Source organism: Ochotona princeps, chromosome 10, assembly GCF_030435755.1.
Source record: "Ochotona princeps isolate mOchPri1 chromosome 10, mOchPri1.hap1, whole genome shotgun sequence".
Lineage (NCBI taxonomy): Eukaryota > Metazoa > Chordata > Mammalia > Lagomorpha > Ochotonidae > Ochotona > Ochotona princeps.
In genome coordinates, this window is record NC_080841.1 from 42,466,579 (window position 1) to 42,488,468 (window position 21,890).

The following is a 21,890-nucleotide window of genomic DNA, read 5'->3' on the forward strand; positions in this document are numbered from 1 at the left end:
AGGCAGGGGGTGGATGGGTGGTGGGGCCATTCTCAGAACAAGAATGAGTTAGAGGGTGAGTTTGGCAGTTCATATATGTGAAACATGATATGAGAATCTTCTTGAGAAAACTTCTATAGAGACAGAATTAGAAGATAAATTTGGAGAATGGGCATTCGGTCTATCTGACCCCAACTTCCTATCCAGAGGGAGGCAGGGATGACTCCAATAATTAACTGGATTCTGGCCACCCATTTAGGAGACCTGGATTACATTCCTAGATCCTGACTCCGGCTTTGCCTCCATTCCAATTATTTTGGGCATTTGGAGACTGAGCCAACAAATGGAAGCTTTCTTTGTCTCTTGTTCCTCTTGCTTCCCAAACATATACTATTTTGAATGGTAAGTTTATTTATTTTTAAAAAGATTTTTAAATTTTATTTGTATTGGAAAGGCAGATATACAGAGAGGAGGAGAGACAGAGAGGAAGATCTTCCATCCAATGGTTCACTCCCCAAGTGGCCACAATGGCTGGAGCTGAGTCAATCTGAAGCCAGGAACCAGGAGCTTCCTCTGGGTCTTCCACATGTGTGCAGGGTCCCAAAGCTTTGGGCCGTCCTCAACTGCTTTCCCAGGCCACAAGCAGAGAGCTGGATGAGAAGTGGGGCCACAAGGAATAGAACTGGTGCCCAGATAGGATCCCGGCACGTTCAACGTGAGAATTTTAACCACTATGCTATTGTGCCAGGCCCGATAAGTTTGTTTTGATGCAAAAATTCTGAAATCTGTTTATATGAAGGATCTTGAAGTTTATGGAAATTGCAAATTATAGGTAACTCATATGCTTATGAAACAACTATGCATGGAGTTCAGCATTCTTTTTGTTCCAAAATAAGCATCCTTTAATTCCATTTTTCTACAAATGCATTGAAGTACCCTCATATGTTGGCTGAGTATTAACTATTTTTTGCCACTAGTGTTTGGGAATAGAGGAATAGGTTCAATGGGAGAAGTGGGTTTGCAGTGGAGAGTGGGGAACACTTCCAAGGTTTGTCCAATAAGGCTTCATGCATTAGAAGCCGGGTCCCCCCAGAAGTGGTGATCGGAGATAATGTGGTAGAGCCTGGTAACAGGAAAGGAACAAAGCTGGCCACTCCCTACTTCTTTGGGTTTCTGCCTGGCAGTGCAGTCCTTCTCACATTTGTAAGCATTGCTATGCTACCTCTTGCCATGAGGTTATGTAGTTGGGGGCCTGCACAGGAACCAAGGATATGCTGTTTAGATTTTCAGTCTCCAAAATTGTGAGCTAAATGATCTTCTTTTGTTCTTAAGTTATTGTGCCTCAGCAGTTTCACTATGGTAATGAAAAATTGGCTAATACAGACATGTTATATTAGTTGAAATACAATGGCTGGATGGGAGATTGTAGGGCTCATGAGTGGCCCAGTCTCTTTCACAAAGCAGAAGAGACAGGTGTAGCTATGAGCCCATGGTTTCACACTTCCTTTCAAAGAATTTTTATTCCTTTGATCAGCTTTTGTGGTTAATACTGTGCCATATAAAAATGTGTAGATATCATGCTATGTGTTCATGTTGCATCTTTCAACATAGATATAGTAGTGTGCTAGAATTTGTATCAATTAATGTGCAACCTAAAAGTAGGAAGTTAGTATCTGAAGTTCTCTAATTAGAGACATATACCCCATGGGAAGTTAGTCAACATCTGAAATGCCCTGACTGAACAAACAACTCAAGATTTAGATTAAAAAGTCCATTAATTAGAATAAGGAGTGTGACATGTAGTTTTTTCATTGGTGAAACAAGTGGTTTTAAAGTTGTGTGTCTTAACCACGGGTATTTGACCACCCTTGCATGAAGGGTGATCAAATCTCCAGGAACCCAGCCAGCACATGTCTTTCAGATCAGGGTTCTGGATCTAGCACTCCATCCTGTGTGTGTTCTGCCACTGCAGTCAGTCTGGAGGATTCTAGCCCCTAATTTAAACCAGAAGCTATTGAAATCAGATGCTGAGTTGTGTTTTATTTGCCACCAACAATTTTTTTAACTACTTGTCCAGGATTTTGAGAATGTACGTATCTTCCCAGATTGCAGAACAAAGTTCCTGCATATCAGTTTGTTCCTTGAGTATTGTTTGCTGCTTAAGTTTGCAATTCTTTTCAGAGATAATCTTAATAATATCTGTCAGTATGGAAGAAGATATCATGAAGGACTTGGAGAAAATTAAAATGGGTGCTCAGAGCTGAGTGTAACATACCCAAAACTTCTAACTAGTATCCCCGTGAATAGTGGAGCCAACCGCAAAAAGCACATGTATTATTGAGGTAATTCTCTTGGTTGCATCTTTTCAGCATCAGCTGAGGACTTAACCTTCAAGGTCCTTCATATGTGAAGTGCTGATTGTATTACATGGATTATGTTACTGAATCCTTTAACATTTACATAAAGTAGGAAGCGGTATTTGTATTTCACAGCTGAGGAATCCAAGCCATAATGTTGTTCAGGGCCCCACAGCTAGTAAGAGGCAGAACCAGGATGCCAGCGTAGGAAATGTGAATCCTCTTTAAGTACTGATTGGGACATCATTAGTCTAGGGTAGCTCTGGTGCTTTAAAAGTAAATTGGAATTAGGAATTATATCAGTTAGAAACCACCAACTACTCTCTAGTTAGAAATTTTATGCTGTAGTAAATCAAATGTTTTTTTTCAAATTCTTTTTCTTGTTTCTGCAAATACTTTATGCTGCCAAGATTCATGAATTGCTGACTGGTCAAGTAAACTCTTTAAAATGTAACTTTGCTTAGTTTTTTTTAATTTGTCATCAGCCTGTCCATCCCCTTAGCTGAAGTTGTTAAAAACAAAAAAGAAGACATGTTGGCTTTATTACCACATCCTCTGCCTGTAAAACTTGTAGGTTCCCACCAAGTCCAAACAGATACTGTGTTTTCCTCCCAGGGTCACCAAAGGTTTTAGCAAGTGATGATCATGAGAGTCTGAATGGTGGAGTGGACGTCTGGTTTGATTGGGTAATACATCTTGGGCCCTGCCATCCCAATGCACAACAGTAGAATTTAAGACCTCTTTGACTTCTAGTCTAAAGTCAAGTATTGGGGTCCAACAAGAGCTGTATTGATTACTTGTGGGTTTGGGAAGGGAGGAGTTGTAAATATAGCAATAAGCACAAATAACTGTTGTCTTCTTGTCATTGGACACTTTTTCTTGTTACCTTTTAAACCTGTCTTCCACAGAGCAAGGTGCCTGACTATTTTTAGGGGAGTAGATGTTTACGCTGAGTTGCTTGCACAGAACCCATGTCCAGGGAGAAATAGCTACGACATGAATATTAAAACCCTCTTCTAGAAGTGCGTCACTGAGAAGCCTTTATAATATAATCGCTTGTAAACCTCAGGGTAGTGATGGCTATAGGATAATTTTATGTCAGACCTGAAGGTAAACCCCAGGAAAGTGGCAGTTAGAGGAAAATAATGCTTTAACAGAAGAGAGACTGAGGTAAGGTATCGGGGATTTAAGAATAACTGGATCTGTCAACTCCAATGGGCTCTTCAGTTTTCTTCCCTCTGTTGTCTAGTTGAAATAAAAAGAAAGAAAAGGCCAAATGTTTCTAGGAAAAGAAAGAACAAAGAGAGTATTTGTGTGATTTCTCCTCATCTGTGTATTTGCTGCAATAATCAGACTTTGAGTCAGATTTTTCTCTCTTCAGAAGGCTCCCAGGGTGGAAAGGTGTGTATGTGTGAGACAAACACTCAAGTGAGAGCATAGGTACATGCAGGTGTACTGACTCCTACAGGGGGTGGGAGGAAGCTGCTGCCCACTACATGCCAATAGCAATGCAGTGAGAATGCCAGGGCATGTGCTGGCAGTCTCATCTGCAGCACAGTGCTGGTGCCTACAGGAGGCTTATGTTGCAACCATGACATGAACCCTCTTATTCCTGATCCTGTGGAATTGGGACAGGTAAACTGGGGTTGTCCCAGATATCACACCTAGGTTAGGACAGTGGGGAACACACATGTTCAAAAAACCCAGGGAGTAACCCCGGTTTGCATGACAGTGGGATACAGACTGGATCAAGCAGATGTCAGGCTAACATCTTTCAAGCCCCCAGATGGGTTAGAATTGTGATGAAGTGGTCCATTCATCATCAAAGGCTGATAGGTCTGGACTGGAACAGGTGTCTGAAAGCATCTCACTTGGGCAAGCTGAGCTTTGAACTCACTGTCTTTGGCTACAGTAGCTCTCAAAGGATCACTTTATTCTAGAAGTACCAGGGATTTCTCCAGTTTTAATTTACCAAATAGTCAGTGGTCACTTCCCTTATTATTCCTTGTTTCTTTTCACCACTGCTCACTACTGGCCAGAATTAAAACATTGGTGAGAAAATTATTCAAATTCTTCTTTCTTGTACTTACTGCTAAGTATTTGGTAAACTAAATAAACCCCGTAGTCCTTTTTGTAACGTAGGGATGCACAGGTGCCTATCTCAAATAGCTAATGTGAAGATTTAAGGAAATAGTGTTCATAAATGCCAAAGCTCAGTGCACAGTGCTTGGGTCACAATATGCCAAAAGTTTTGTATTTATTTTCTCATAGAAACACTTTCCCCGGGGGGTAGATAAGAGTTAATGAATAACAAACACATGGTAATTTAAAGGTCCCAGGAGCTCATCATAGTATCTGTGAAGTGATCTTTTAAGCAGTGTCTGCTGTTCCTATTCGGTACATTGAGTTCTTCCTGGGTTGTTGCTAAGGGGCCCCTGTCCCATTACCATAGTCACCCCACACAAGGTACCACATGACTTAGGAAAGCCTGAGAGCCTGAGCAAATTATTCACAGGGTCTGCCCAACGCTTGCTTATTTTGCCTTGCCCTATCTTTGCAGAAGTCATGGCGAGATTTTTCCCCTTGTTCTCTGTCTCCCGACTGACCTGGTGCTTCCCTGTGTTGTCTTTCTGGCCTCTTCTCCCCTGTTCACAGGATCAGTGATAGCAACGCTCTCTCTTCAAGGGCAGTTGTGTCCTGACCTATTGGCCTCACTATACGTGAAGAAGAATGAAATTTATATTTTAAAACAATTCTCCCAGTAGTGATGGTTAAGTATGTCAACTTATCTGGGCTAAGGGATGTCTAAATAGCTAAAAACATTTCTTTTGGGTAGTAATATCTAGGAAGGTGTTAATGGAAAAGATTAGCATTCAGGTCAGTAGATAGAGTAAACGTGAAGCACCATCACCAAGTGTGTAGAGATCATCTCGTCTGTTGAGGGTCCAGGTGGAACAACAAGATGGCGGAAGAGTGAATTTGGGAACTTTCTCTTTGGGGCATTTTTCTTCTGTCACTGATGAACAATTTTCAAGCCTTTGGACTCTGGAATTGAACTTCAGTGATACTGGTCACTGCGAGTTAGGTAGCAATGAGGCTGGAGGGGGGCGGCTAGAGAGCTTTATAGTACAAGACATAGTCTTCCCTCCAAAGGAGCACACAATCCAACAGGAAAGATATTAAATTGAGGCTGGGAAGTAAAATTCATTGTATGGAAGAGGAAATGACAAAGCCAATATGAATATTTCTCTTATTTTCAGAGCCGGAGTCTTTTGTAGCTCTCTCTCTCTCTCTCTCTCTCTCTCTCTCTCTCTCTTTCTCTCTCTTTAAAGCCAACACTATATAGAAGGGAGACAATATTCTGTAGCATACTAGAAAATGTAACTAATTGGGAGTATTATGGACAGGGTCATAAGCACAACTTTCTTGAAGGCATCTGTCCAGGTGAAGGAAGTATTTACTGCTTTGCTCTGATGCTTTAAAGAAGAAACCAAAAATGATTATCCTGCAACTCATTTATGAGAATAAATATCAGGAAAACCAGAAGAGCTATGTCCAGCATGGCATAGCTACAGATTGGATTTTAGCTCTTAGGATGTCATGGCTATTTTAATTAAAAATAGCCAAATGGGAAGCCAAATTTTATAGGAAACTGTCAGTCATCACAATGACCAATTATGTACTCTAGTATACCCACTAGTGCAACATCGTAGCTAGAAACCCAGCAATTGTGGAGTTAGAGGCCAGAATACAAGGACATAAACAAATGGGAACTGATCACAGAATCCAAACTCAAGTCCTAGAGTCAGCTTTTTCTTCAGTAGACTTTTTGAACCCTAAAACTTTCTAAATGATTTCAAAAAATTTAAAGAATTTAGACTTTTTTTTAGCACTTTGCTAGCAAAGTTGTGATCTGTAATGGCTTTTGCTTTTCATAAAATTTAAAAATGTGAACTTTGCCTCACAATTTATTTAGATGCAGTTCATTGAACTTGAGTAAATTTTTAACCACCTCATTAAAATTCAGTAGGACTAGAAGTTTCCATCTGGTGCCTGAAGTTGTCTGCTGAGAAAGAATTGCTGTGTGGTCAGTACTAAGGAGTGTTTTCCTAAGATGTCTGCACTAAGAGTGTAGAGAATACAAATGAGACATGAATTTTACATTTTACTTTCTATTAACAAAAATTATGCAAACATCAAGGGAAGAAAAATGGCTTTCAGGGAGGATTTGTATATGATGAATTTTAATCTGTCAGTGAGGATACACTATTGAAATAAAAATGCCATTACTGCAGAGGGAAATTCCAGGATCCTGTTGCAATTATCTATATTGCTTGGAGATGGAATTTTAGTAAATAAGATTCAGTTACCATTCAAATAGAAAGAGCTGTCAAAACCTGGGTGTAAAAATGGCATCCTAAAATATTTTAACTCCAGAAGTTTGTTTACTTTTTTTTTCCTACTAGAACCTACATCATGAAAGTTCAAAACAGTAGGCTGTGCAAAATTGGTATGCCACATTTTTAGTAACGCTAGTGTGTGAAAACACTGCCAAAAAAAAAAGCATGGACTTGCAGGTTTCTGTGTAGCCTGAGTCCCACTGACTCAGCTAATCCCACGTTACCTTTACAAAATCCTCACCAAACGTACATCCATCCTCTGTGGTCTCTACTAGAATTTCTATCTGTATTAAACATTATTGTCTCCTGCTGCTTTAGTCATGGGCTCGTAACTAAATTTGTAATAAGCTTTCCATTTGTCTTTGGCTAAGTAAAATTCCGTTTTCAGATTTTACTTTTAGATATCAGAACATCTTTTCTTAGTAGGTGGGTGAAATCATAGTTTCCATTAGCTCTGGCGTTTCTGTGGTGTGGGCTGCCTTATTCACACGTCTCATTATTTCACCTTTTTTGCTTAAGACAAACTGCTCAGATTTTTCTGCTCCCATATATTGTGTCCTTCACGTTATCTCTAGATACTCCAACTGGCCCATTTCTCTCTTAAGATTAGCCATGACATTGCTGGAGCTGTTGGGTGTGCAGAGACCAGATGGGTTCAGGATCTGATGGTTGAATAGCAATTCTTAACCATTTAGGGACATGTGCACCATATGAGAATGAAAACTTAGGCTCTATCTGCAAAAAACATGTTTATCTGGATGAATGTTAAAATTTGCATATAATTCCAGAGGACTTCTATTACTTGCTATTATTTATTCATGAATGGTACACCTTTAAGAACACCAATTTAAGAACAATCAAAGTTTTTTTAAAGAGCCATATTCCTGGGCCTTAGGTATACAACATGTAGAATTTGGGGGATCTGCAACTGAATTTTTTATCATTGCTTATTTTAAAGCGGCATATATTTTACAGAGTAGATTTTAAAGCACCTTTCAATTACACTTGCATATGTGAGAGTTTTTGGAATCCAGTTTCATAAAAAATGCTTTTAGTTAGCTTTTCCTTGAATTGACTTGTTCAGACATGTTAGTCCTTTCAGAATAAAATGCTCAGGAGATTTTTAAGATTGCCTACCATGCTTTCTGCCTACCAGGGTTCTCTCTTGCTCTCATTTGCTGTTGTTGCATGAGGAATCTCTTGATTGGCTTGATTTGGAAATGATACAAAGCTAGGAGACAGTAAAGTAGACATGTGCTCTGATTTTTCTAATGTAATTTATAAACTATTTGGGACAATTTGTGGTATCTTTCAATATGTAGAAATAACAGGAGGGAATATGCAGCTTCCTAAATGTGCCTTTTAACCAGATAGTTGGGCAAAATATTTTTTTTAAGTGTTGCTTTACCTTGTGGCCTGGTATAAGTTAATCTTTATTTTCCTTCCTCTTATGGGTATTTCTTAATTGAGGCTTCCCTACACTTCTACTGTACTCTTATCTTATTTCCATGCATACACTCTTACATATTAGTCATTTCTATTAGAACATTCCAGGAGTGATTTTTTTTCTGGACATGAATGCAGACTGGTGTTTAAATAGTAGTGAGGATCCCAAGCCAGTGAGAAGTGGCTACATCAACCCTGGGAAAGGAGGTATCCATGATGAGTTTTTCCCAGTGGTGGGAGATGGTGTGAACCTTCACTCTGAAACAGACAGAACCAGCCTGATAGTGAATTCAAACTCAGAAGCTTTTTCATCTGCTGTTGAAGAGGTCTGTGCCCTCTCTGAGAGGGCCTGGGTTTGATTCCCTCCTGTGATTCCTGACTCTGAGCACAGTCTCTGGGAGGCAGTGGTGATCCAGGAACAGGATCTCTCTCACCTATGCAGCAGTCCCAATGTGAGTTCCCAGCTCCTGGTTTCAGATTATGCCCAGCTTCTGCCACTGTAGGCATTTGCAGAGCCAACTTACCCATGGGAATGCTGTCTCCTTTCTGGTTTTTTTTTTTTTTAATTTTATTTATTTTTAAAAATGTGTGTTTTTTTTTTAATTGGAAAGTCAGATATACAGAGAGGAGGAGAGACAGAGAGGAAGATCTTCCGTCCGATGATTCACTCCCCAAGCAGCTGCAACAGCCAGAGCTGAGCTGATCTGAAGCCAGGAGCCAGTAGCCTCTTCTGGGTCTCCCACATGGGTGTTGGGTTCCAAGACTTTGGGCCGTCCTCGACTGCTTTCCCAGGCCACAAGCAGGGAGCTGGATGAGAAGTAGGGCAGCTGGGACACAAAGTGGCACCCATATGGGATCCTGGTGCATTCAAGATGAGGACTTTAGCTGCTAGGCTATTACGCTAAGCCTGTCTCCTTTCTCTTTTTCTCAGTGTGTGTCTCTGGTTCTCAAAACAAACCAACAAACAATACATTCTAAAACAGAGTCGGCATGTTGGAAGAGCTGAACTGAGTTTGCAAAGGGTGTTGGACTCCCAAATTTATGACATTTGTTTTTGAACTTCACTGGCCCAACAGTTACGCTTGATCTTTTAGAGCCTCGTGTTCCCCTTCTCGTTGGCTTGAAAGAAGATGGGCAGACCTGTGTTGTGCTCTACTCACCTCCACTGCCTTTCTGTCATTGCAGGTTACGGTCACACTGTGCCCTTGTCAGATGGGGGAAAGGCCTTCTGCATCATCTACTCGGTCATTGGCATTCCCTTCACGCTCCTGTTCCTGACAGCTGTGGTCCAGCGTGTCACTGTGTACATCACTCGCAGACCTGTCCTCTACTTCCATGTCCGCTGGGGCTTCTCCAAGCAGGTGGTGGCCATCGTCCATGCTGTCCTGCTGGGGCTGATCACCGTGTCCTGTTTCTTCTTCATCCCAGCCGCTGTATTCTCTGTCCTGGAGGATGACTGGAACTTCCTTGAATCCTTTTACTTTTGCTTTATTTCCCTGAGCACTATTGGCTTAGGGGATTATGTTCCCGGAGAAGGCTACAATCAGAAATTCAGAGAGCTTTACAAGATTGGCATCACGTGTGAGTATCCGGGGCAAAGACTGCACCTTTTGTCTCTGTTTCATCATTCTAAGCTCCCGTTGGCTACCCATGAATAAGCATTCATAAAAGCTCTGTTTCTCACTCATACATTTTCCATTTTTCTCATCTTATTTCATCTCATGATTCCCTTAAAAACTTTTTATGTAAAAATGTTACGACTGACTTGTTTTCCCAGACATCTTAAAATGACTTCTCAATTTCTTACTAATAATGTAAGATCTATATGGCATCAAAAATATATCAAAATTTCCATATTGCCTAAAAATGCCCCAAACAAAATATATTTGGTGATTAACTTTTAATAAAAATAAAACATTGCTCTACTGTTTTAAATATTTTAATGTCTGCAAAGCTAGATCTCAGAGCCTGTTACCATCAATCATGTTGTTTAATTTACTAGGAAAATCTGAGAACAATTGCTAAGCTCATTTATCCATCTGATTCTTATTTCTCAGATATTAGCCTATGTTAACTATTTTCAGAATGTTACATGCAGGAAATAAAACAGGCATTAAAATGTAGATGGCCAGTGGCTTATAATAGTTAAGTATATTTTTAATTCAATATAATATTTTTGAAAAATGTGTTACCCAGTTTTGAGAAACCATTCATTTTTAAATGAGACTTTCCCAAGTTTTTCAAGATGTATAAAATGTCAGTCATGGTGTATCTACTGTTTTCATTTCTGCTTTCTCATGTTATTTTTAGTTTGTGATATGGTTCAGACCAAGTCTTCTAGGAAATCAAAGCAGGTTTGCAGGCAGTCACATGCCCTGTCCTGGCCCGGTCCCATAGTTGCAGCCTCACAAATGCTTGGATTGTGTGTATCTTAACATTTCCATGAAACCGCAGGCTCACTCAGAACAAAGACTTCACTCAGAAATCTTAAACGATTTGAATAGTGCCTGGCAAGTCCAACAGAAGTTTGCCAAATGATTACAAAGATAGCTTCTTACTTCCTTCAGTTACTCTAAGTATTATTTTTTTCAGTCATTATGATATTTCACAAAGTATCTGTATCATCATCCACCCATGCCCCAGTTGTCAATTTATTGGAGTTGCTTCTAATTTGGAATATTACAAATAATACTGCAATAAACCTCTTAGTATTTTTATACTTTCCCCTACTTTGATATCCTTCTGGGAAGGAGAATTGGTGGCCCAAAAATGAATATTTTTTTTTGTCAAAAACATATGAGCTTGTGCTTTCCAAATGGCATTGCCAGTTTATAATGCTCTAATACTACAGTTTCAGTGCTTTGGGAGTGGTATCAGCCAGGAGCATTATAGAGCTGTTTGCGTAAAGTTGATAGCACAATAAAGGTAACTTTACCTTTCTTTTCATTTAATAGTAAGTTTTTTTTTTTTTAACAGTTTTCATGATAGAGAAGTAGAATGTTTCTGTGATTATAGTTATTGGCTATACTTTTTATAAGCTATCTTCTCATAAGTTTTATTTAATGGTTTAATTTCCTTTTTTAATACTAAAGTGTTATATTTAATTGTTGCTACAATGTAGCCCATATTTTTTGCAGTTTATGCTTTGAGTGTTAAGAACTTGAGTATTTAACAAATGAATGTTCTAAAAGTATATTAGTTTGGATAGGATAAAAAGATACCATAGCTTTTTCTCGAAATCCTATGGATGCTTCTGTCAGCACTCAAAAGTTTGATTATTGATTAAATAACAATAAAGGAAATTTAACAGATTCAATCAGTCTAAAGTATATTCTGTGTACCATATTATTATAAAATTTTAGAGTCAAGCTCTGAAGACAGCAAAGCTTTGCATTCTTAAGCTAATCAGCCTTTTCTGCCATTTCCAGCTTTCCTGGCTCATGTGTTTCATAAAAAATATTCCTCAAATGTTTTCTGCTGTGATATGAAGTGGGAGTTTTAGTTATGCTTAAACTTTTCTGTTTTTTTTTGTTTGTTTGTTTCTTTACATGGAAAACATTTTTTTTTCTGGAAAGTGATTTTTAAAATAATCGATTGTTAAAATTATGAGATTATCATATCCTCATCACAAATTTCAATGAATTGCATTGTTTCAGAATCAAAAGTTATCATTTAATTTTCAGATTCTGGGAGTGTTGACCAGGGAATGGAACATATTCCTCAAAAATGACAGTCGTTTAACAGACAGCTTCAGTTCACAATGAGTTTAAGTTCCACGTGCAGATAGTTTTGTAGGTTAATTGCAGATGTAAGCTTCCACACACAAGAATCTATTTAATATTGTTACCAATTACTTTTTAAAATTCCTCCATTTATTTACTTGAATGGCAGAATGAAAGAAAGAGGGAAAGATACATAGAGAAATCCTCCATCTAATGATTTACTCTTCACATGTCCACAGCCAGGGTTAGACCAGGCCAAAGCTAGAAGCCAAGAATTCCATCTGGATGACAGGAACCCAAGTGACTTGAGCCATTATCTCATGCCTCCCAGGGTGTGCATTAGCAGGCAGCTAGATTAGAAGCAGAGGTGGAACTGGATCCCAAGAACAAGAGCTGTGACTTTCCCAGTGCCTTAATCCACTGTCAAGTCTTAAAGGGATTTAAATATAGCTTAAGTTGTAAATTCTATTACTAAAGTTCTTACTATGTAGGAGAGATAACAATAAAAGTATTAAGGACTTAAATAGGTGCCAAGCTTTCTTGTGACTGTCCCATCGTAAATCAGATGTTTCTAAAATGTCACTGGCTTTTTGTGGCCACTAACAAGGCAGGTCTGGAAGACCTCCTTGGACGAAGGTCACATTTTGGTGGATGTAGTTTGTTATCTGTCTTTGACAATGCTATGTGAGACACAACTTTTTGCTTTTCTTGAGATTCTAAATAATCCAAGGTCACAGGAGCCGAAATCAATCATTATTATCTTTTTCTGGATCATTCTACCTGAAGCCCATTATGTCAAAATGTTCATAGAAATTAGAAAACCAGGGTGGAGTTGTCTGTTGGCTTGTGGGGAACTGAGTTAAGTAAGCTATGTGAGACTGGAGTTGGCTTTGACTAGATGCCACTGACACTGTTTCTCTCATAGGTTACCTGCTACTTGGCCTGATTGCCATGTTGGTGGTTCTGGAAACCTTCTGTGAACTCCATGAGCTGAAAAAATTCAGGAAAATGTTCTATGTGAAGAAGGACAAGGACGAAGATCAAGTGCACATTATAGAACACGACCAGCTGTCCTTCTCCTCCATCACAGACCAAGTTGCAGGCATGAAAGAGGATCAGAAGCAGAATGAGCCTTTTGTGGCCACTCCATCATCTGCCTGTACAGATGGCTCTGCCAACCACTGAACACAGGATTCGTTGCATCATACTGGGTACCCAGGGTCAGGGCCTGAGGAATAGGCTTCACTGTTCATTTTTACGAGACTATAAATGCCAAGGGGATGTTATCTTATTAGATATTTACTGTTTGCAATATTTTCGAAGGAAAAATAGAACAAAAGAAGCTTTGGGCCTGGAGGAAGGTCTGCTCTCTGAAGAAATGGGCTGTGTGCCTTTAACTCACTTATGGTAGAATTATCTAGACTTTACTGCTAGAAGGAAAAAGTTTGAAACAGTGTGCAGCTGTGGATAGGATCTTATTTTATACTTTAAAACTGGGGACTTTGTGGTTTGCATTTAAATGATTTAGCTGATGGCTAAATAGCAGTGACATTTATATTTAAAACTGAAAGGCATAGAGGTGTCTTATAAATAGGTTTCTGTGTTCTAGTTTGCATGTGCTGTGCTAAATGGTTATTTTTGTAGGTTAAGTCTACTATTTATATGAGTAGGTAATCATTAACTGTGTACATGTAAAATATAAATATGTTTATATCCTGTACATAGAGTTTAGGTTACCAGAATACTACTTCTTAATCCAAGATTATAGATATTTCTTTTTCTGTTGATTTCTCTTTATACTGAACAATTGTAATTGCTGTAGAAGATAAATAAGAAAATTAAGCAGGAATAATGCAGTGCTCTGTCACAATAAATGTTTCTATTTTCTTGCAATATTTTGATATCAGATGTGTAAATATGTTTGTAAGTCCTTTTTTGGAAGTGAGCAGGCAATGAAGAATAGGACCTGTTAAAAGGTTAAGCTATTTTGCTTTGAAAATACATTGTGATTTACAAGTAACCTAATACTAAAATCCAGAACTAGAACATAAAAGTTTCAAGTAAACAGATTATGTTACATTAATCTGACTATATAAGATGAAATAAATAAAAATCATAGCTGATAGAAATCCTGTGCTTTAATAGATTAAGTGTTTTCTTCTGTGAAGGAGTATGCAATATATGCACTCTCTGACAAGAACCCTAAAGGTAGCACATAATTGAGGTACACAGAACACTATTAATACTTTCTACTTGATTTTTTTTAAACTTGAGAGTCAGAGAAACAGAAAGAGCTCCCTTCAATGCTTTGCTTCTCAAATGCCTATAGTGGTTGGATCTGGGCCAGGGCCAAAGTTGGGATGCAGGAATACAATCTAGGTTTCTCCTGTGGGGTCCACATCACAAGCCCTCACTGCTGCCTCCCATGGTGTGCATTAGCACAAAGCGAGAGGGTCAGGAATAGAGCCAAATATTAATCTGAGTTACTACAATAATGGATATTGACATCTTAGCCTCTAGGATAAATGGCTACTCCACTATTAAATGTTTTAGAAGGAAATATAAGAGAGATTCAGTGTGATAACAAATGCCTGTGACACCTTATGCCAGTCTTAATCTCCCATGGGAAGCTTCCCAGGTGGTGAGTTTGGTTGCTTAAAAGCTAATGAGACATAGTGGGCAGAGTCCAGGTAAGTCTGAGCAATGGCACGGGTGTCTGGATCCACCAGCCACAGACACATGCTGGGCCAGGCTTTCTACTGGGGATCATAGCTCCCCACCCACTGGTGCTAGGCGGGGGGTAAGGTCCTGGGCTTAGGAGCAGCCAGAGTGCAAACCAGCACCAGGTTTTGTCTGCCAGACATCTGGTGGCAAGCTCTGGGATCTTGGGGGAATTACTGCCTAGGGACATCCATGAATAAGGCCACTGTACGTGTAGCTGAAGAATGAATCCTGAGAGACACCCAATGACAAGGCCACTGCACTTGCAGGTAAACAAGGAGACTGAGACATGGTGGTTTGGAGGAGAAAGACCTAAAGATCTTTATGGGTCAGACTGATACACCAGCCCACATGGGATTCCTGGGTTGGGCTTGTTAGCATGGAACATGACTGACCACCACACGCTAGTGCACACACAAGCTATGGCGATGGGCCTCTCTGGCAGGGCTAGATCCCAGTACTTGACCATGAGTGTCACATCAGAGGATGGATCACATTAGACTTGGCCAGGACACCAACCTGCAAGCAAGTGAACCAGGTCTGGGGGCAGATTCTGTGGGGGATATGTGGGCCCAAACCTGTGGAAATACAAGTCCCACTGGTTAGCTTGAGAGTTGGGATGGTGATGGGCTGAGCTAAGTGTGACCATGGAACTCACTGACACTCACAGGTACTGGGGCTGGGAACAAGTGGGGCAAGTCCAGGCTGCAGCACCTGCATGAGCATCCTAAAACAGGGTGTGGGGCTGTACCAGATCATACAAAGGCCGGGACGGATGGGGCAGGCCATGCCAGGTAAGGGCGAAGTACCCACTGGCATGTGTGAGATTTGGGTCTGGGAGTTGCCCAAGTGGGGGAACCTGGGAAAACTTCCCTAATGGGTCATAGCTCCCACTGATGAGCACGTGATTCAGATCTGGGAGTCAGGCAGGCTGGGCATGGTAGTTCCATCCATCAGCAAGTATGTGAGTTGGTTTTGGAAGGGGGTAGACCAGGTGGGACCAAGCAAACTATAGCCCACTGGCAAGTGCAGAAACAAGGCTGGAGTGCAGGTCATGCTGGGCTAGGCTGCCATACCTACTGGTTTGCATGAGCCAGTGATGAGAACTGATTGAGCAGAACCAGGTTGCAGCACCCACCAGTGAGAGTTGGGACTGGGGGGGCCAGATGGGCCAGGCCAGGCTACAGCATTCAAAGGCAAAGGCCAGGACAGGGGAGGGGCTATACCAAGCTAGGTCAGAACAACCACTGGCATTCACGTAATCTGAGGCTGGGATCAGGCATGGTTGGGGAGCTAAGGGAACACCCTGGCTGGGTTGTGGGTCCCATTGGAGAGCGCCGGGATCGGAGTGGGGGCTGCTGTCTGGTCTGGACATGGCTTCAGTCTCCCTTGGCATGGGTGTGGACTGGGTCTGGAGTGTGCAAGACTGGGCTAGACTCTAGCACCCACTGGTGATCATGAGAGCCAGGATCGGTGTAGGATGGGCTGGGCTAAGTCTCTGCCCTGCTGAGACATGCGTGAGCTGTCTCTGGGTGTGGACTAGGCTTGGCTGCACTGTAGCATCCAATAGTAAAAACCAGAATGGGTGAGGGCCAGTCAGGAAAGTCTACTTTTCCTGCTAGGACAGGAAGTGGACTAAGTAGGGCTGGCCCACAGAGCTACCAGTGTGTGTGAGATCTGGCATTGGGAGAGGTTCTGATGGAGAAGCTTGGGAAACTCCTTTGCTGGGACACAGTCCCTGCAGGTGAGCACAAGAATCAAGAAAGGGAGCAGCCCAGACCAGGCCAGGTTATGGTACCCACGGGCTTACTTTTGGTTCAGGTCGGAGGTGAACCAGGCTGAGTCAGTTCATATTACCTGCTGGCAAATCCGAGAGCCAGAATGGTGTGTGGTTCGTGCGAGGGTGGGCTGCAATACCAGCCAGTTCACATTAGGGCTGGGACTGGGGGCTGCCTGGACTGGCTAGACTGTAGTCCTCACCAGCGTGAGCTGGCACTGGGGGCGGGCCAGGCCAGGCTGCAACACCCACTGGCAAATGCTGGAGTGAGGCAGGCCATGCAACTGGATTGCAATGCCCAACCAGCACACGTGAGATCTGGGGAGAGCAGGCAAGCCTAGTAGGATGGCTGCAGGGAGCTTCCCTGCTGGGCCAATATTCCCACTGGAGAGTATGAGTTGGGATGGGGCCAGATAAGGCTGGGCAGGTCTACAACACCTGTTGACCTGCATGTAAACTGCATTGCAGGGAAGCCAGGCAGGATGGACTATACCTGCTGGTACATGCATAAACCAGAGTGGGTGAGGGTTGGTTAGGCTTTCCCGCAGCATCAGCTAGCAGATGCTAGCATGGAGGAAAAACTCTGTAGAGCTAAACTGCAGTACTACCTGGAGAGTACAAGATGCAGGAGTGGAAGTGAACACATTAGCGAAACAGTGAGCACCTCCCTCTTGGTTTGCCACTCCCATTAGTGAGCATGAGAACCAGAACTGGGACAGGCATGACTAGACAGAGAGTGACATCTGACGGAACGTGTATGCATGGATAGGGTGACTGGTTATATTGAATTAGGCTTCAATGCCCATTGACAAGTATGAGAGCTGAAAGGGATGTGGGACAGAGAGGACCAGTTTGCTGTTCATAATAGCAAACACAGGAACCAGGGCAGGTAGCAGGCCTGGTGGGAGTTATTGCTGGTCACTCTGAATAGGCTACAACTTCCACTGGTTTGCGTGGGGGCCGAGTGTGTGGTGGGAAGGACCAGACTGAACTACAACACTCATTAATTTGTGTGGGAGACAGGACTGGAGAAAACCAACCCAGCGATTTCCACTAACAGTGTACATGAAAGCCGATTTGGGCGACAGACTTTACCGGACCATGTATTAGCATGCACGTAGAAAAATCAGATCTGGGATCACCTCAGATGAAGTTTCTTTGGGAATCTCCCCCAACTGAACCACTGGACTCAGAATTCCAACCATGGAGAAAATGGCAGATTCCATGGCCTGACTGTGGAATGCTTGTGTCAGAGCTGGGCCTCCTCAGTGGCCATGAACAAAGCAATGGACAGCATCTGCAGATGCACATGGAGGATTTGACAGTACAGTGGAGCTTACAGAGGATACCTGATACCATAACAAAGGACAGAGATCAGAACAAATCGATCAACTACCCACAGCCAAATGTTGGCAGTGAAAGTGAATTCCTTGGCAAATGGAGAGTCTAAGGTAGACTATGTCAGCCAGTGGAGTCTGGAGAAATTTTCATCGTTATTAGAGTGGCAAGATTGGCAGTAATACAGAACTGTTGAACTATCAAAAACACTTGAGCAGGACCCTCAGAGCATGGCCCACGTCAGGGACCCTGGGATGGTTGGGAAGCTGGTATGGCTTCTTCCCTTATTTCTCCCCTCCCCCCAGATGCAGGAAGGAAAAAAGAAAATGTGAAAACAATGATCTCACCCACTTTCCTCTAGCTGTTGACCCTTTGCACCCTAATCTTATATGTAAAAATTATCAAAAATAAAATTTATACAATTAAACAAAAAAGCTAATGAGACAACCAAGCACTCTGACTGCAGGGTAGTGCCTCCTCACGTTAGGTCACTCACACTGTAATTTGCTGTGTCAAGCATCAAGAGCAAACTGTTACCAGCCCTGAGATATTTGACCATCATATCCCCTGACTTATGAAACACGATCCTTTATTGCATAAAATCATGTCTTGTCTTGAAGCAACGAAACCACATCTGGAGACTACAAGCAGGAGTCATCCCAATTTGGCAGCTCACTATGCATTTCCCTGCTTCTGCCATGCTGACCTCAGGATCGGCAGCTCCTTGCCGAAGTTTTGGAAGACATGTCCCATTTCTTGCATTCTGACCTTGCCTCTACTGATTATGGATGAAGGAAGAGCCCAGAGGCTTGGATCATGCAAAGTTTCTTGTGATCACAATGTCTGGTATGGCGCAGCAGCCTGAGGTGCTGAGCACTATGAATCTCCCAGGTGATGGGTTACACTTGGAGGGTGCCATTATATGATACACAGTGCAAGAAACAACAACTGATGTGCCACAACTACTTGACTTTAAGATGAGAGAGGATTCAAAGTACAGAAAACGAGGAAGCACGTAAGGGAAAAATTCTGAATCTGAGTGTCATTAATAAGTAATAGAGCATGGGACTTCATTCAAGAAGTGTCTGTGAGTTGGAGGCAAAGAATACACTTAACGTCAAAGCCCTTCACATTGTTGCTATTGTTAGTGTGAAGGGTGAGACGCAAACACAGAAGTGGAGTTTGAGCTTTTCTCTGCCCTGACAGATAGGCAACAGAGCTGAGTGCCCTCTCCTGTCTTTTTGTTCTCAGCCACTGACCAGATTCCATACTAAGGGACGAGTGAGCTGTGTCAACCCCGAGGAGCTCTGAATCAACCTCCCAGATGAATCTGGGGTCCACTGGCGCAGGGCAGTGGCCAGAAGGACAGTGTGCTAGAACTGTGTTAGGACTGACAATGGGGACACTTGAGTGGGAGATGAGAGACTGCACTTGGTGGGGAATGTGAATTGGGAGGGTTTTGAGTGGTAAGTGTGAAATGGGTTCAAGACCCCCTGCTGGACTGAATTTCAGAACAACACCAGAGATCACTGTCATTAAACAGAGTGCTATCCTGTGTGTACTTGGAGGTGAACAATGCCTGATAGGGAATGTTGGTTCTGAGGACAGAACTGAGTACTGCAGAGTAAAAGTTCTCAACCTCTGTAAGGCCCCTGGAACATGAACCAAGGCATGGAAGCAATCTCCAAAAGAATCCTGTAAAGATTTGGCCAGCTCATTCCACCTTCAAGATTGTGGTTTCTTTCTGCAGCAGTAACCCCTCAAGACACATAAAAAGAGACTTGTTCAAAGATTAAAGAGGAAGACAGGTGGGAAGAACAGAGGGCAGATTTCTAAACAGACTGACTTGGTGTGATATTAGATAAGAAATGTCTGGGAATGATTAGGTATAAAACCACTGCTTTTCTTTTTATTCTTTTTCCTGAAACATGAGCATACTTATACTTTCTACAAACTGTGTGCTTCTAGACATATGCATTGTTGTGACTGACTTTTTTTCAAATTTTAATTTGAAGGGTAGAGAAACAGACAAAGCTTCCATCTGCTGGTTTAGTCCTCAGATGACCATGTAACAGGTTATGATCCAGAAACTCATACAGGTCTCTGTTTTGAGTGGCAGGGACCCAATCACTTGATCCATCCCCTCTACCTTTCAGGGTGTGCATAAGCATGAAGTTGGAACTGAAAACAGAGCTGGGACTTCAAGCCAGACACTCCAATAGAAGGAACAGTGTCTTAACTACCAGACTAAACACCCGCCTCACATTCTGTGCCTTTTAGATAATGAATGAGGGGATTTGTGTGTTTATGAATTGAGAGACCTCAAGAATACTGGAAAAATTCTTACAAAGCCTCTTTAACCTATTAAAGTTATCAGTAGTTTAAATGTCTCTTACAAAAAATATATAGCTAATACTTACCCAGAATAACAGTTCACTATAAATTGGCACAGGCATGCACTGGAGGGTGACATTCTGTTCATAACTAAGAGTGGAGTGTCCCCGTTGTATGGCATGATATGTTCATTTTGGGACTCCTTGCCACGAAGTCCCTCTTGTCCTTGATGTGGGAAGATGGCCCCCTCAGGATGTAGTTTCAGAAACAAAAATTTAGCAACTTCACAGCTGATATCAAAAGGATACAGTGTTGATCATTTCCTTTATCTGACTCCATAATACATTTAGTTTCTTCTGTAGCCACTCATTGTTTTCAGGAGTTTTAGCTTAAGGAAATTTGGATGAGGGTGAACAGGAAACTGTATGCTGAAGACAAATCCATAATATTTCACTTACCTAATGTGCACTGTCAAGCTACCTTGGCTTTCTAAAATACAATAAAAAGCCTGCAGTCCATAAAATCACTTTGAAGTAAGAGAATTTTTCATGGCCTAGCAGCCAAATACACTGAATAAGAGGTAAGTCCTTTCTGCCCTACTCAGCATACTCAGGCAGCTTCAAACGTAGTTCTGAAATCATTCTTCTGGTTTCTCAACCCACAGAAAATCATGTAACTTTGTTGAGAAACCCTTTAGATGTTTGCAAATACCTACACACTGGCAAGCAGTGTGCCTGATTGCCCAGCCTGGAAGACTGAAAGGAAGCCTTTAGGCAGCACAAGGGTATTCTATGCAGGCATAACATGCCTTTTGGTGTTTCAATAACCCAATTTTTATCACAATGTTAAATCACATTTAAAGTATTTCATTTAAGGAAACAGTAAACTAAGACACACAGTTTGCTTCCAGGATCTGCAGGGGATGCATTTCAAGACTCCCACCGGATGCCTGAAAGTGTGGGGAGCACTGAACTATAGCCATACCACACCCTTTTCTTTACATACATACCTATAGTAAAACTCAGTTTATAAACCAGGCGAAGTACTAGATTAATAGCAATACATGTTAACAATAGGATGAGCATTGCAGAAGAGTGAAGTAGAAGCTGTTTGGATTGTTTATATCTGGAATTACCCATTTAATATTTTTGGACTTCAATTGACCTCAGTTTTGGGAAAACAAAACCCCAAATAAAGGAGGACCACTGTATTTTCATCTAATAGAACTGAGATTTGTTTTAGGGGATTAATTTACCTGGCAAATTCCCCTAAATTAGAAATGTCATTTCTGAACACCAAGGTCACCTTGCTGTCCTCTAGGCGTGAAGATCAGAGTACTGCTCACCTCTGGTGTAAATCAGTTGAATCTTCATGTGATTTCCTTTTGCTTTATTAAGTGAAGAAATCAGCTGAGCTGTGAGGTTCCACATCTTTTTGCTTTCAATATTTAGATAATGGCATATATATACAAACATAAATGTTTTCACATACATAACTCGGCACTGACTCTCTCCTTTCTAAGCAGCTGATAGAAACCCAGAGCTCAGAGCTGCAGTATGTCCATGAATGGTGAAACACATCTGTGTGTTACGCTGTTACCACCTGCTTTACTTGATCTTGTGCTACCTGGCTATCATTGGCTTGAATTGCTGCATTCACCCTCTTTTTATGCTTCACCCTTAAATTATAAAAACCTTCCTCTAAGCAGTTGTTATCTCTTAACACATATGTGGTATATTATGTGGTGTATCATGGTTTAGGACAGTGTGACTTTTAATGCTGGAATGGAGCTGATCCCCACCAACTGCACAGTGAC

The 21,890-nt window shown here is 41.6% G+C and overlaps 1 protein-coding gene across 1 annotated transcript in view; it reads left to right on the forward strand.

The window, feature by feature from the left end:
* The window catches only part of KCNK1 (potassium two pore domain channel subfamily K member 1), a 36,746-nt gene extending 22,739 nt beyond the window's left edge, over positions 1-14,007 (forward strand). The window contains exons 2-3 of the mRNA XM_004578530.3: positions 9,368-9,763; positions 12,830-14,007. Of these exons, the coding sequence (XP_004578587.2) occupies positions 9,368-9,763; positions 12,830-13,089 (656 nt within the window). The 3' untranslated portion in view covers positions 13,090-14,007. The remainder of the gene's footprint in view (positions 1-9,367; positions 9,764-12,829) is intronic.
* The last annotated feature ends 7,883 nt before the right edge of the window (positions 14,008-21,890 follow it).